The sequence below is a fragment of the Anguilla anguilla genome, chromosome 15 (genome assembly GCF_013347855.1).
Source record: "Anguilla anguilla isolate fAngAng1 chromosome 15, fAngAng1.pri, whole genome shotgun sequence".
Classification (NCBI taxonomy): Eukaryota; Metazoa; Chordata; class Actinopteri; order Anguilliformes; family Anguillidae; genus Anguilla; species Anguilla anguilla.
The window spans coordinates 7804185-7818299 of NC_049215.1; the positions used below are offsets into that span (position 1 = coordinate 7804185).

At 40.9% G+C, this 14115-nt stretch overlaps 1 protein-coding gene and 1 long non-coding RNA gene across 2 annotated transcripts in view; one reads left to right on the forward strand and one right to left on the reverse strand.

The window, feature by feature from the left end:
- Positions 1–517: 517 nt before the first annotated feature.
- On the reverse strand, positions 518–3888 carry LOC118213897. Its single transcript, XR_004762538.1, has 3 exons — positions 3619–3888; positions 2229–2278; positions 518–1224 (listed from the first exon to the last, which is right to left on the reverse strand). It is a non-coding gene; the product is annotated as an uncharacterized LOC118213897 (long non-coding RNA).
- An 8399-nt stretch (positions 3889–12287) lies between these two features.
- The window catches only part of LOC118214659 (G protein-activated inward rectifier potassium channel 1), a 32616-nt gene continuing 30788 nt past the window's right edge, over positions 12288–14115 (forward strand). The window contains exon 1 of the mRNA XM_035394792.1: positions 12288–13919. Coding sequence (XP_035250683.1) covers positions 13242–13919 — 678 coding nt within the window. The 5' untranslated portion in view covers positions 12288–13241. The remainder of the gene's footprint in view (positions 13920–14115) is intronic.

Consider the following 14115-nt stretch of genomic DNA (forward strand, 5'->3'; position numbering starts at 1 on the left):
CACACACACACACGTGCACACACTTGTATTTTTCACATTAGCAGGACGCAAGTCCTACACATGCTTTGCGGGGACAGCCCTCACCTTCTCTCACTCACACACACACTCACACAAACACACACACATACAGTCACACACACCTACACATTCACACTCACACACAAACACACACACACATGCTCTCACTCACACACATATACACTCACACACTTACACATTCACACACACACACACATGCTCTCACTCACACACCGACACACACACTCACACACAAACACACACACATACACTCACACACGCTTTCACATGCACACACAGATACATGTGCACATACACACATACACATGAGTTTTATACATACATAAATGCATGACCACACACATGCTCACAGAAACACAATCAATCTGTCCGAATCTGCTCATTTTGTAAAATTCTACCTACTGTACGATTCACGCTACATGCTACATACATACATGTACTGTGTGCAGTAGATATACATAACTCTCACATGCTACTCTATTCTCAAAAGCATGAATTGCTTCAATGTTTTCATACCTGCGCAGCGTCAGCCACTGCTTGAAATAACATAAAAGCAAAAACAATTAATTTTGTTCTGCCAACTCGTAAGGCTTGATCAAACAAGACAAATCATTTGCAAATACTTTGAAATACATAATAGAAGATCAAATGCAACTGTGTGTGTGTGTGCATGTGCTTAAGCTCGTGCTTGTCTCCACGTTTACCTGCTTATATACACTGCAGCTAATTTGAATAAATTCATTGTAAATATTAAATGATGATGAAAATCCCATTTGGTTCAAGAGAAGAGGACAGGTTTAAAATCCGATTCCGCATTCATGCCAAAAGGGGCCACGATATTGAGTTTATAAATCCGGAAGGACTCGAGTTGAAGCCATTTTAAATCCTGGTGTTCTTCAACATTCTGCCTTTTCTATTCCCCAAAACGTCAGAAAAGTAAGAGATCAAATGTGTGTTCCGTGGTGTTCTGCTGCGCAGGAATTAAGGCCCTGTCTTCTAATAGCACTTTTGTAATCTGTTACTCTCACTTTCAATTGTCTTTTTTGTCTTCCCTGTATAAACTAAGCCGCAAGGGCACTTCATCACGTACACGGCCTTGATAGCGCCACTTTCTCTGTGGCCTCTCAATTTACAGTCCATCCTGTGCGGGAGCATTTAAATTCCTCAGGACTAAAGGTGTTATTGCTGTAGGCATAAGAGAGAGAAAAATAATTTAATGATCTAGACATCACAGGGTTTGTATCTTAAATCAGAAGATGCAATTTCCTAATTTGACCAGATGGGAGAAAAACTGGACGTAAGCGCACAAAAATATTTCCGCTCAGATTTCCGAAGGCTCCTCTAAAGCTTCTCTACTTCTATCAAGGCTCATAGAGTTAACTTTTTTAAAAGCACCGCCAATCGACTTCCTTTAATACCCTCATGCTTTAAAATTTTCAATAAACTCTACAGCTGTGTATTTAAAGTCATCATTCGACAAAAATATTTGTAGTCTATAAAACTGACTGCGAGGAACACCACTGGCTTGCACAAAATATGCTAATCAGTAGCCTTGGAATAGATATGGAACGGAGTGTAGCACAGTGGGTAAGGAACTGGGCTTGTAAGGTCACAGGTTCGATTCCCGGGTAAGGACACTGCCGTTGTACCCTTGAGCAAGGTACTTAACCGAAATTGCTTCAGTATATATCCAGCTGTATAAATGGATACAATGTAAAATGCTATGTAAAAGTTGTGTAAGTCGCTCTGGATAAGAGCGTCTGCTAAATGCCTGTAATGTAATGTAATATGGGTTACTGTAACTCTGTTCTCACTGGCATTCCAATCAGATCAATCACCAAACTTCAAAATGCAGCAGCAAGAATTCTGACCAGTGAAACACCTGATATAATTCTGAACCCTCCTGCTAACCTACAACACGCTGCGTAGTTTAGCTCCAGCTTACCATGCATTACATTACATCACAGGCATTTAGCAGACGCTCTTATCCAGAGCGACTTGCACAACATTCTACTTCCATTTATACAGCAGAATATATACTGAAGCAGTGCAGGTTAAGTACCTTGCTCAAGGGCACAACGGCAGTGGCCTACCCAGGAATCGAACCTGTGATCTTGAGGTTACGAGCCCAGTTCCTTACCCATTATACTACACTGCTGCCCATGCTGACCTTCTCCTGCACTACTCACCCATTCGCTCTCTCCGCTCCTCCTCAGCAAGTCTTTTGATTACCGCTGATCTTTTGGAACAAAAAAATGAGAACTGATGACAAACTGAGAAGATCTTTGAGGGGAGCACAATGTTTTAAGCTGCAATTTAATATATTGTAATGGCAAGAGAAACTGAGAAACAGAAAATCAATAGGAGCGGTTGAGTAGTCAGTACTTCCTTTAGAATCCATTTGGCCTTGTGACTAATAATGCGATATAAATATTGAATTGAGCGCATGTAAGTTATTTCTGCATTGTCTGTTGTACATGTTGTATGGCGTTTGATTGCACAACATACGGTACAGCAAATGAATGGTACATTAAAGAGTGAAGTGCCAGTTAGACCTATGCCTGCTAACCTTGGAGGCATTTATTAGCACACAGCCCCTTAAGAGCTATGAGGTTCTGGGTGTTCAACAACCCAAGGGGAAAAAAAGCAGCCTGCTAAGTCTTTCTTCTGGCCAAAATCCCATTATTATAAATTTCATCACTGTTATTGCTGCCTTATATTCATTGCCTTAACTCTTTGGATTGTACAGTGTCATGTTAAATGAGCATTTCAAGGCTATGGCACTTTGGTTTTTACCATATACCCTTGGAGGCTTTCACATTTGAAAATGAATGTGGAATTAATGTGTTTTGGCCTGGCTCACACTTCCTAGTGCGAAAGCAAATTATAGCACAGTAAGTGCATCCTCAAAAGCTAGCTAGCAGGAAGGAGCTAGCTGTATCAGCTGCACAGTGAACAACAAGTAAGCCTCGTTCGTGTAAGCTGCAATATCCTTTGTGCTTTAAATAAACAGTAAGTCTTGGTTCTTTAATGACATAAGAAAACACCATACTTTTATTCAATACTTAGCATGAAATATGAGTTTGGGTGTTGAAATAATTGAAAATGTGTGGATTAAAATTTTGGCCTCTGAAATAAGAAAATAAAATGGTTGGGAAAAATACAAGTTTTGCCTGAATAATGTTGGACAGCTGTGCTTACATTAATGTAATGTAATAATGTAGGAAGTAAAGTACATTTTTAAAAATATAGCACATTTTCTTTCAGCATCCTCCCAGTACTCGGTAGCAAAATAAATAAATAAATAATTAAATACTCCCCATAATATAGGCAGTGTTTTGTTGAAGTGGCACACCGTTAAATAAAGAAAATCACACCCATTTTCACAGGATATTGAACTTATTTTTATAGCTTGTGTTATGACACCTCTGTCTAATTTGGTTACTGTTAAATGAAGCATTTTTTTCCTAGACATGCCACAAAGCACAGCTGATGAAAACTCATTCTGGGGCCTATAATAAAATAGAGATAATTTTCTTACAAATGCTACCTCTTATGCTACATCTACAGTGAACTTACTGTGTGTCTTAGCAGGATCTCCTCCACTCTTCTTCAGGATACGGGCCTTATTTAATGCTGTCTCTTTTTTCATCCTATAAGAGTATCCCTCCTCTTTTCTTCACATACACTGAAGATTAAACCATACACAAAATTCCATGCACTGTATTATCTCGCTATGTGCTCCCAGTCATTTCCACAGCTTCGCTTATACAAAGCTCTGACTGTCTGCTATGGCCCGGCACCAAAGCACTTCTGTCCTTAAATATACTGTAAGGATGTTTGTACGTTTTTCACCCAACCACTTTCTTACTCACAAGTGAAAATAACGCCAGAATCACTGCAAACAAAACGTGTTTGCTTTGGAAGCTAGTTAACGGCTCGTTTTGATTGGCTCCAGACCTGTTGAAGAGGAGACTTTCCACAACACAGTCTCTCCTTTCTCCAAGAGAGCTAAATGAGCGCGATCTATAATTAGCTCCTGACGAGCTGTAGTTCAGTACTGATTAGTGACCTCACCTTGCAGGAAAAACACTGCCTCACCTGGCTTGGGCCAGATTAATGTCCCCTGACAACCATCAAGTCTGAAGTGCATCCTGTGTTTATCAATAGCTCGGTTGCAGACAGTGACACAACATGCATTACCACAAGGCTGCTTCATCTAGATTGACTCACTCATTTTTATATACAATAATTACTATATATAATCCAGAAAAAATATATACATATGTTTACATATGTACAATGCAGTGAAAAGAAATAATGATTATGAGGTTTATAATTACAGACAATACACCCATATCAGATCATTCTTGTAGGAATTTCAGCCCTTATAAATAGTTCCCCAATTTTAGGGGACCAAAAGTAATTGAACAAATTAGCAATCTTACGTTGTCATATTTAGTACTTGGCTGCAAATCCTTTGCATGCAATGACTGCCTGAAGTATGTGACCCATAGACATCACCAGATGCTGGAAATCTTCCTTAGGGATGCTCTGCCAGGCTCTGTACTGCAGCCATCTTCAGTTCCTGTTTGTTTCTGGGATGTTTTGCCTTCAGTCTTGTCTTTAGCTTGTGCAAGGCATGCACAATTGGACTCGGTAGATACTTGGTAGATACTTGACTTTGTTAGGACCTAGCTTCTTCCTGTGGAGTCAAAGTCAGGACGATGCAGGAACTCACCAAGACAACAAACACTTTACTGAAGAAAGTAAAAGATTACTGTAATCACACTGGCCAGCGGGAAGGTCACTGAAATACAACACAAGTTTGCAGTACAGGAAACCAGGTCTTCTAGCCTGGTTTAAATACCCTCTGGGGCCTTGACTGGGTACACACATCCATCCTATCTGCGAGGGCCTATCTCTTTGTTCCCTAAACAACCTATGCCCTTAGTGTTGCCTGATAGCATATGGCGTCACTAATTCCAGAGGAGAAACATCAACTTGACCAGTCAAGAACATTCTGTTTTTTGGCACTGAAAAATTGAGTTGCTTTAGCAGTATGACTGGGGTCATTGTCCTGCTGCAAGGGGAACTGCTGTCTATTGAGTTTAGGAGCATTTGGTTGGATCTGAGATGTTTTTGTACACTTCAGAATTTATCCTGCTGCTACCGCCAGCGGTCACATCATCAATAAAGACAAGTGAGCCAGTTCCAGGGGCTGCCATACATGCCAAAGACATGGCTCTCTCTTTGCCATGTTTCACTACTATGGCTACATTCTGGAAAGTGTTCTTGATTGGACTGAGAGTTGAAAAGAGTCTTTTCTTTGTAACTGAAAGTATTGTTTGGTATTCTTTGGTCATCCACTACAGTGGTCTTCCATGGTCTACCAGGTTGTTTGCTATTACTTAGCTCACCAGTGCATTCTTGCTTCTTAACATAACATATATACCACACGGTTGATTTTGGTACACCTAATGTTTTGTCTAAGTCTCTGATCAACTTATCCAGGTTTTCTAGCCTCGTGATAGCCTGATTTACTGGCATTGACTCTGTGGTCCTCATTTTGAGAGAGAACTGCAACAGACTCAAAATGCAAATGACAAACCTAGATTCGACTTTAAACCTTTTGTTTGCATTCTTGTGCATAAACTAATGATGCAGCAACACACAGTTGGCCAAAAAAAAAAAAAAAACGCTGAGCAGTGAATTGTCCAATTAATTTTGGTCCCATAAAATGGGGGAACTGGGTGACTATGCATAAAACAGGCTGTAATTCCTTCACAATTCAACTGATATGGATGTAAATACCTTCAAATTAAAGCTGCCAGTCTGCATTCTAACCTCATATTCATTGTTCCATTTAAAATTCAATGTGCTGGAGTGCAGAGCAACAATGCATTGACAAAGGCAAAAAGTACGGTAATGTAAAAGTTTCCATATTCTGAAATGTACCAGTTTGAAAAGTAATATGAGTGAGGGAAAGCTTGGGCAGAACAGGTCAGGTAAGAGCTTTTCTTTGATTTCCCTGCTTTTTTTTGGTCACTCTTTTGGTCATCTACAACATATTTTGTTTGGAATACTTGAATATATACATTTCAAACTGCAAAGTAAACATTTGGGTGTGTGGTACAGTGTTTACTGGAATTTATGGGGTAATGTCCGGTAACCTCCATTAATGGCTTGTGAAATAGGTAGTCGATGACACATATTGATTTGTATCATGCACTGAAATTCCCTGAAATATACAGTCTGTACCAGCATCCAATCAAGACTGAAACCCAGTATTGCTAAAATATATTTAAGAATGCATATTTTAGTATTAAGGATCATTGACAAACAGAAACAAATATTTTTTTTAGTTTAGTTTAGTTTAATTTAGTTTCCTTTTACAAAAACAAGCAGGTCAACAAGAAAAGTCTACTGACGAGCAAGGGTAAAAACAAACTCCCCGATGTGCTGGAATCCTCAGATTGAATCCTCAGACTTCATGCTGTATCTCGGGTCCGTGTGATTAGCGGGTAAGATGGAGTGTTAGAGCTTAGCGGGCTGAACCGTCTGAAAGCGGACCAGGAGTACCATCTCTGCTGACACGAGGAGCGCAAAGAATGCAATTCCCTCGGGGTCGTTCAATTAAATTCATAAGGCAATTCCAGTTCCCATATCTGATCTTCGCCGGTCTATTTTTACGAAACAGATCACACACAAGTCCATAAAAACCTTTCCATCAGCATCTAATGTGAAATAGGACAAGGGTACAATTTTACTGATATACTACAATGATTGAAATTTATTTCAGTGGTGTTTTTTTTGTTTTTTTTTTACAACGGCAATGTAATGTCGCTCTAACTGGTCTGAAAATCTTTGGAAGCAATTATTCTCACGACCTTTTTAAATTGGACGTGGCGGATAATGCATATGATTGCTGCTTCTGCCAGAGTCCACTGCGTCTCTGTTACATTATCATTTGATTTGTTAAGTGCGCGTGGAGCGATGGCGAGCTCCGCGGTCGCATCAAGTTTAGCTCACAATAAAGTTCTTCTGATGGTTGCGCTAAGGGGAATTTCACTGAACACTGAAAACATATTTAAAAAATAAATAATAAAGGATTTATTTTTATCGATAGTTATTTTTATGCAGTGTAGAGTCTACAAATGTGAAGCTGGGAACTATTTGTTCTGGCGCAAAGGATCAGACAATAAAATGGATCATTCTGAGGATATGTGACAAAACTCTTTTCACAAAGCCTGCTACGGGCATTTCATAAATGCCATATGCTCCATAAAACCATGTGCTACCACTAGCAATATAATAGAGACCTACAGTCACACACTGTGGTGAACATATTCATGAAATCATGTGAGAAGGAGCCAAAGCTCCTGTATTAAACACCCTAAATCCAATACGAGAGGACAAGAAGAAACATCTTTACTGTATTGTACTTCAGTTATGATTCCATGCAAAATTCAGCATAGTTATTACTTATAGCCTACCTTTATTGCTTATCACTATTTATGTTACCGGTTATTATTATTATTATTATTATTAATATTATTAATATTGTTTTCATTTTAATGCACTCAATGGATTTGGGACTTCTCATTTCCGAAATACACACATTTTGAGCCCTTGTAGGAAAAGGGAAGGGTCTGGTGTTAAATTAGCCACAGCCAATTCCCAGGTGTGACAATTAAAGAAAACACCCACTCAGAAAAGATGACATTTAACAATTCTAAAACAGCGCCCGGAGCAGTGCAATAGCCTCTCCTCATTAAAGGGGATGAGGACTCACACTACGTGACCTCTTTTGACCCCATAGTCATTATAAACCAATTTCTACACAAAATATATGATATGCCCTTTTCTGTTTTTTTTCTCTCCCCCACTCCTCTTGATAGACTGCCGCAATTAAAGCACATCAGTATTTTCATCTTTCCCCTCGCAACCGAAGGAGTGCAATAAGGAATGCATTCGACAATGCGGTAAAGCAGTACAGATAAACGCACATCTGGTGATCTAATAATGTATTGATTTGGAAACGGTCATGTTTGCCAAAAAATAAATAAAAAAACCTCTCGAGAATGGTCGGTGCTATTAACAAAATGCAGTCGGTTGAAGTTATATTACAGCAGGGAGGGAGGTGATGTTACAAAATTAAGTTGTCCAGTAACAAGACTCGCAGGGCTTGTAATTGATGTTATATTATATTATCATATTGCCTTCTATGACAGGCACATCCTTTATGAAACCGGATATATAAATAAAAAAATAAGCAGAAGATATACGGCATGACCACGGTTCATGACATCGCACGTCTAAGGCTTTGTACTGCATGTAGAAGATTTAACACTTCGCTCGTAATACTGTTCTCCCTGCTACCACATAAATCAAGGCATTAAAGCAGCATAAAAGCCAGTGATAATGTGCAACGCATGGATATCACATTTATGTGCGAGCTAACTTTGCTACCTTATTAAAGCAATTAACTTAAGAGCCGTCTGTACTGTAAGCACAATATATAACTTCACCGTAAAAGAACGAGTTATGATCTCTGTTCTGTCTTTTTTTTCTCTCTCTTTCTTGTGACACATGGCTCAGATGTGTTCAGCTCCATGTCACCTCTGATAGCGCGAGCGGAGGGCTCAGTAGGACAGAACGAGCGACGTGACGCCTCCCTTCACACGAATACCAGAGAGGACGCGCCGTTTAAAAAGAGATCAGCTGCGCCGAAGGCCTCCCGGGGACAGGGGGGGCGGGCACCCACACGCAGCGGCGCGCAGTTCGGGCGGCGCTGGGCCCCGTGTCCGCTGGGGGGAACCCCGACGCGCGGAAACTTGCCCATTTCCCGGCGATCAGAAGCGGTAAAATCTGCGTTCCGCACCGCGGGGCACGGCTGATTCCCCGAGCCGTACTTTCTCCGGCGAGAGGCGCGGCTCGCAACCCGCTGTCGGGAGAGAGAGGCGGCGCTTCAGCTCGAGCCGCAGCGCTCTGAAGATTATGAAAGATATCTTCTTCTGCGACCGGGCAGAAAAGCAATCTAGGAACAAAACGGAGGGCGGAGGTGATGGGCAAGAACGCCCGGCTGTGGAAGTGACCGGGACTAATAGGGAATAGAGGAGATATCCATCATTGTGTCCTTGAGCAGCTTCGCGCGCGGGGATTGCACCGCCACGCTGCCGCCACACGTGACTTCTAAAAGCCCTCACTTCCTCCAGGAGCTCGTCTCCAATCTTCGGAATGTTATAAAACGTTTTTTTTCTTTTTCTTTTTCTTTTTTTTTTTTGTCCAAGTCTGATCTTATATGAATAATAAGCTCCGTCGACAATGCGCAAAACGCAGGCAGCTATCATGATGGATGGCTCCTTTGTCCCTGGTGACTGATCATGAAATCAGAGTAAAAACAGGAAAGCCACACTCAGGGGTGTGGCACAAAAATCTGGGCCCTATACATAAGCAGTCTCTGTGGGCCCCCTTCCTCTCTTGATCCATGTCTCTCACGCATCATTCCAGACTTTTCGAGGGCCCTGCCCCCATTTGGGCCCTGGGGTAGTCAGTCCCACTTTTCCCCCCACTACGATGCCCCTGGCCACACTGTGGAAATGTGCTTTTCTTGGCTGTGAACCCTACTGATGAAGACACGTGTCTTTTAACTGAGCACAAAAAAAACAATGGCACCATGCCCCCAACGGTCAGATTCAGTCAATTACTATAAGGGTAAGTACTTGTAAGCTATAAAGGCCTTTAAAAAATGACATTCATTACTGCAGTTTTGAATGAGGGGGTGCCTAAAATTTGTCACAGGCACGGTATGGTGCATTTAGCCACATAGTTTCCATTAATCATACCCATCAGTAATATTTTGACTGTGCATTTATGAGTTTTTATCTTTCAGGCGTGACATAACAATCAGCCGGTAACAATCCGACAGCGATGGTTCGGAGGGAGGCCGGAGTCAATCTTGCAGTCAGAGTAGGGGGCAAATTACATTCAGTCCACAGGTGCAATGGCTGGCTAGGCCGCTAATATTTGTCTTCCTTTTGATATCACATTAGACCTCTTCTGGCAACAAATAAAGTGGATTTTTTTAGCAAGCAAGCGGATTAAACTGAGACCTTTTCATTGTACCAGACAGGATTTGAGTCTGCGAAGACTCATGCCATTAGAGTTAGCCTGCTGTGATAATGCTGAGGACGTGATGCAGAAGATGTAGGAGATTCTGTGTTTTATTTATTTTTTGAAAAGGAACAAAAATATACACAAAAAATAAACACACACATAAATACACACATATACATGCAATTTCTCAGAGGAAAATATTTTTCAAATATTTTTTTACTTAAAAAGGCCACAGTTATTCACACTCCTGATGATTACTTTTAATAAAATCTGACAATAATAAATGCCAGTATGCAATTGGAGCTTTGACTGGAAATGTGTGTTCTGGCCAAATGAGATCAAAATCTAGGAAAGGACACTTATGGTGAAAAGATTGTTATCCCTGCAATGAAATATAGTGGTGAACGTTTGATATCACAGGGTTGGTTTGGACCTACAGGTCCTAGGGCTGTTGTTAAGGTCAACAGAATCATGAACTCCAAGACAAGTACCAAGACATTTTGGCCAAAAACCTGGTTCCCTCTGCCAGGAAGCTCAGACTTGGCCACAAACAGATTTTTCAGTAAGACATTTCGGAAACACAGCGGGAGTTGCTTCTGTAGATACCAATGAGATGTAGACCCTTAACCGACTGAACCTTTCCCATATCCTGGGTGGGGCAGTCACCAAATGCATGTCACCCTACGGAGCTCCCCGTCACAGTGGACCCTGACACGGCCCAGATTCGATCCAAAGCCATGGGGCTCATCCATGCACCACAGCATGGTGCCTTAACCGAATGAGCCAACCGGCAGCACTAAGACATTAATAATGTGAGGAAAGTGTTATTGTGGTGGAGTCCACTGAATTGTCATTAGAACTGAATATGTTCCGCAATTATGAGGAGAAATACAGCTCAGTACTTGTTTTATTGATTTTGTCCAATATTTATGATCTTTATCAAGGGCGTGAATAACTTTGGAGGGCACTGTGTGTATGTGTGTGTACTGTAGTGAAAGCTGTGCATGATTCACTTATAGTTGACTGTATAAAGTGCATCACAGAACAAATATATAATTTATTTATTTATATATAACTATATGTAGATAGTTTATCAGTAAAGAGGCTAATAATTAGGTTATTACCATAGATATTAGGTTATTACCAAGCTTCCTTATTAAATAAATAAATAAATACACCATTAATCAGGCTTTAAGGCTTAGAAACAGTTCAATACAAAAATATGAATTATTCAAAAATACATTTAATACAATTTTTCATGTCTAAAAATATACTTACAGTACATATATATATATATATATATATATATATATATACAAAAAAATCTTTAAAAAATGTAGACAATTTAGATCCCACAATAATTAGCATAATAATTAGCATAATTAGTCGTTTTGCTGGTACACTGTCTGTTGTAAGATGTTGTGTGTATGTTCTTAAACTAAATTGGCTGGGGATGGGCGGTTCAAAGCCCCCAGATCAACCCCTGACCCCCGAGCATCCCGACCCTGCAATCTCATGTCACTGCCCCAGTGGACTCTGAGGGAAATGCGGTATCTCCAATGTCTCCAGTTCCAGTTTCATAACATTTTCTTCTTCCTGACATTCTGTTAAAAACATTATTCAGTGCAAGTTTAGCTAAAGGTATTGGTATTGGTAAACATAACTACAAAATCATTTTACTGTATATTTGCATTCATCTGGGAACTACCACTTAGGGGTTATATGTCAATATATATTTCTGAAATATAAATATGAAACTCAGCTCCTGTGGGTGCCAATTTGGCATGGTAAAGAAAGGGAGCTTTTAACCCAATACTGCAGGTACTGCACTACCAGTTTAGCTTTAGATAAGGTATTTAGCTCAAAACGCTTCATTAGTTACCCCGCTGTGGACATTGAAAAAATGTAAACTTGTAAGCTATCTAAATCGCTCGGGAGTGCACAGCAAATATACAGCGTAAATTACATCCATATATTTAATACATATCAACTTCGACACAAAGAGATGACGAACGAACAATGCAAAGTTTTTTGGAAATAGAATTTAGCCATACATCAGCGTAGGGACATATACCCCTCTCCCCTCCCTTCCTTCTTCTCCACGCCCCAAAAGTGCATGCCTCTCCACTGGCACCGCTGGGCTAAGCGCAGCCGTGCATTTCCGCAGGAGAAGCGCGCAGTGCGCAGAAGCCGTGGAGTGAAAAACAGAGTAAAAACCAAGCAGCCAGCTTCTCTACATCTCCCGCACCTGATTCCCATGCCTAGCGCTGATTGCCACACGAGAGGAGAAAGACAGCAAACGCGCGTCGTCTGTGAGCAACGGTGAGGAACGGATCTGGGGAATTTAGTCATATTGGACGGGAAATCCAAGGTCGACTGAAATCCTTAATGAACTTAATGCCCGTCTTCTATGCGCACCAGGAGAAGAAAAAGCGGAGGGTTGGGAACCGACGCGTGTCCAACACCAACGCATAAACCCCATCACAGAAGTATGGAACCTTCTCGTCAAAACTATGCTCTGCCGTTAACGTTGTAATCGTTTCTTGTGTTTCTGATGAAAAAGAAGTTAATTGCCTTATGAACCCGCGCAACTTAAGACTCAAGGTGTGGATTTCCCATTGAAACCATAACCAACCTGCATCTATCGTCTAAGAAGAGCGGATGACTAATCAGCGGCTCGCCAAAGAATTTACCGTACGGTTCAAACCTTAAACTGCAGCTGGTGCAGCGTAACTGCGAGTCCAGTGTCTACTGTTATTTTCTTTTACGTAATTACCCACTGGACAGATGATAGATTTTTATTCTAACCCATGTCACAATATTTGTATTTGCATTTTTATTTTTTTCCTTTCCTCGGTTTGGAATTTGTATTTGGATTCTGAGGAAAGGCTGTGCGTTTCACCGTGACCGTTTCTTCTCAAGCGGTTGGCAGTTAAACTACTTCTCCTTGCCTTGTTTTGGATACAGTTAAAGCGCATACAATACAAGTAGTCTACTGCGTCAAGTAAAACCAAGGTACTGAGGGGGGGCAGACTGCAGTTTCGAATCCTAGAGATCATTTCTCTGACTATTTTCTTCGTATTATGTCTGCACTTCGAAAGAAATTTGGGGACGATTACCAGGTAGTGACCACTTCGTCCAGTGGCTCTGGATTCAACCAGCCGGCGCCAGAGAAGAAGAAAAAGAGGCAGCGCTTCGTGGACAAGAACGGGCGATGTAACGTCCAGCACGGAAACCTGGGCGGTGAAACCAGTAGATACCTTTCAGATTTATTCACCACGCTAGTAGATCTGAAATGGCGCTGGAATTTATTCATTTTCATCCTAACTTACACGGTGGCATGGCTTTTTATGGCGTCGATGTGGTGGGTCATTGCATACATTAGAGGAGATCTCAACCGAGCCCACGATGACAAGTACACGCCGTGCGTTGCCAATGTGTACAACTTTCCATCGGCGTTTTTATTTTTTATTGAGACAGAGGCTACCATAGGCTACGGCTATAGGTACATAACGGACAAATGTCCGGAAGGGATAATTCTGTTCCTCTTTCAGTCTATCCTGGGATCAATCGTAGATGCCTTTTTGATTGGCTGCATGTTCATAAAAATGTCTCAGCCAAAGAAAAGGGCAGAGACTTTGATGTTTAGTGAACATGCGGTTATTTCAATGCGAGATGGGAAACTGACTCTTATGTTTAGAGTTGGCAACCTACGCAATAGCCATATGGTCTCGGCACAGATTCGCTGCAAATTACTGAAAGTAAGTGCCATTCCTCCATGCATTTAACACTTTTTATTCCAGAAAAGCATTTACGCACAGTCTAAGTTATTAATTGGCCCATCAAAGCTACCCAAATAAGTAATTTAAGAGTGACTGCGAACTGGGGGTAATCCATTAGTCAGAACAATAGTGGTAATTATTACATTTTTAAATCTATTTTTGTGAAAGTACAGTT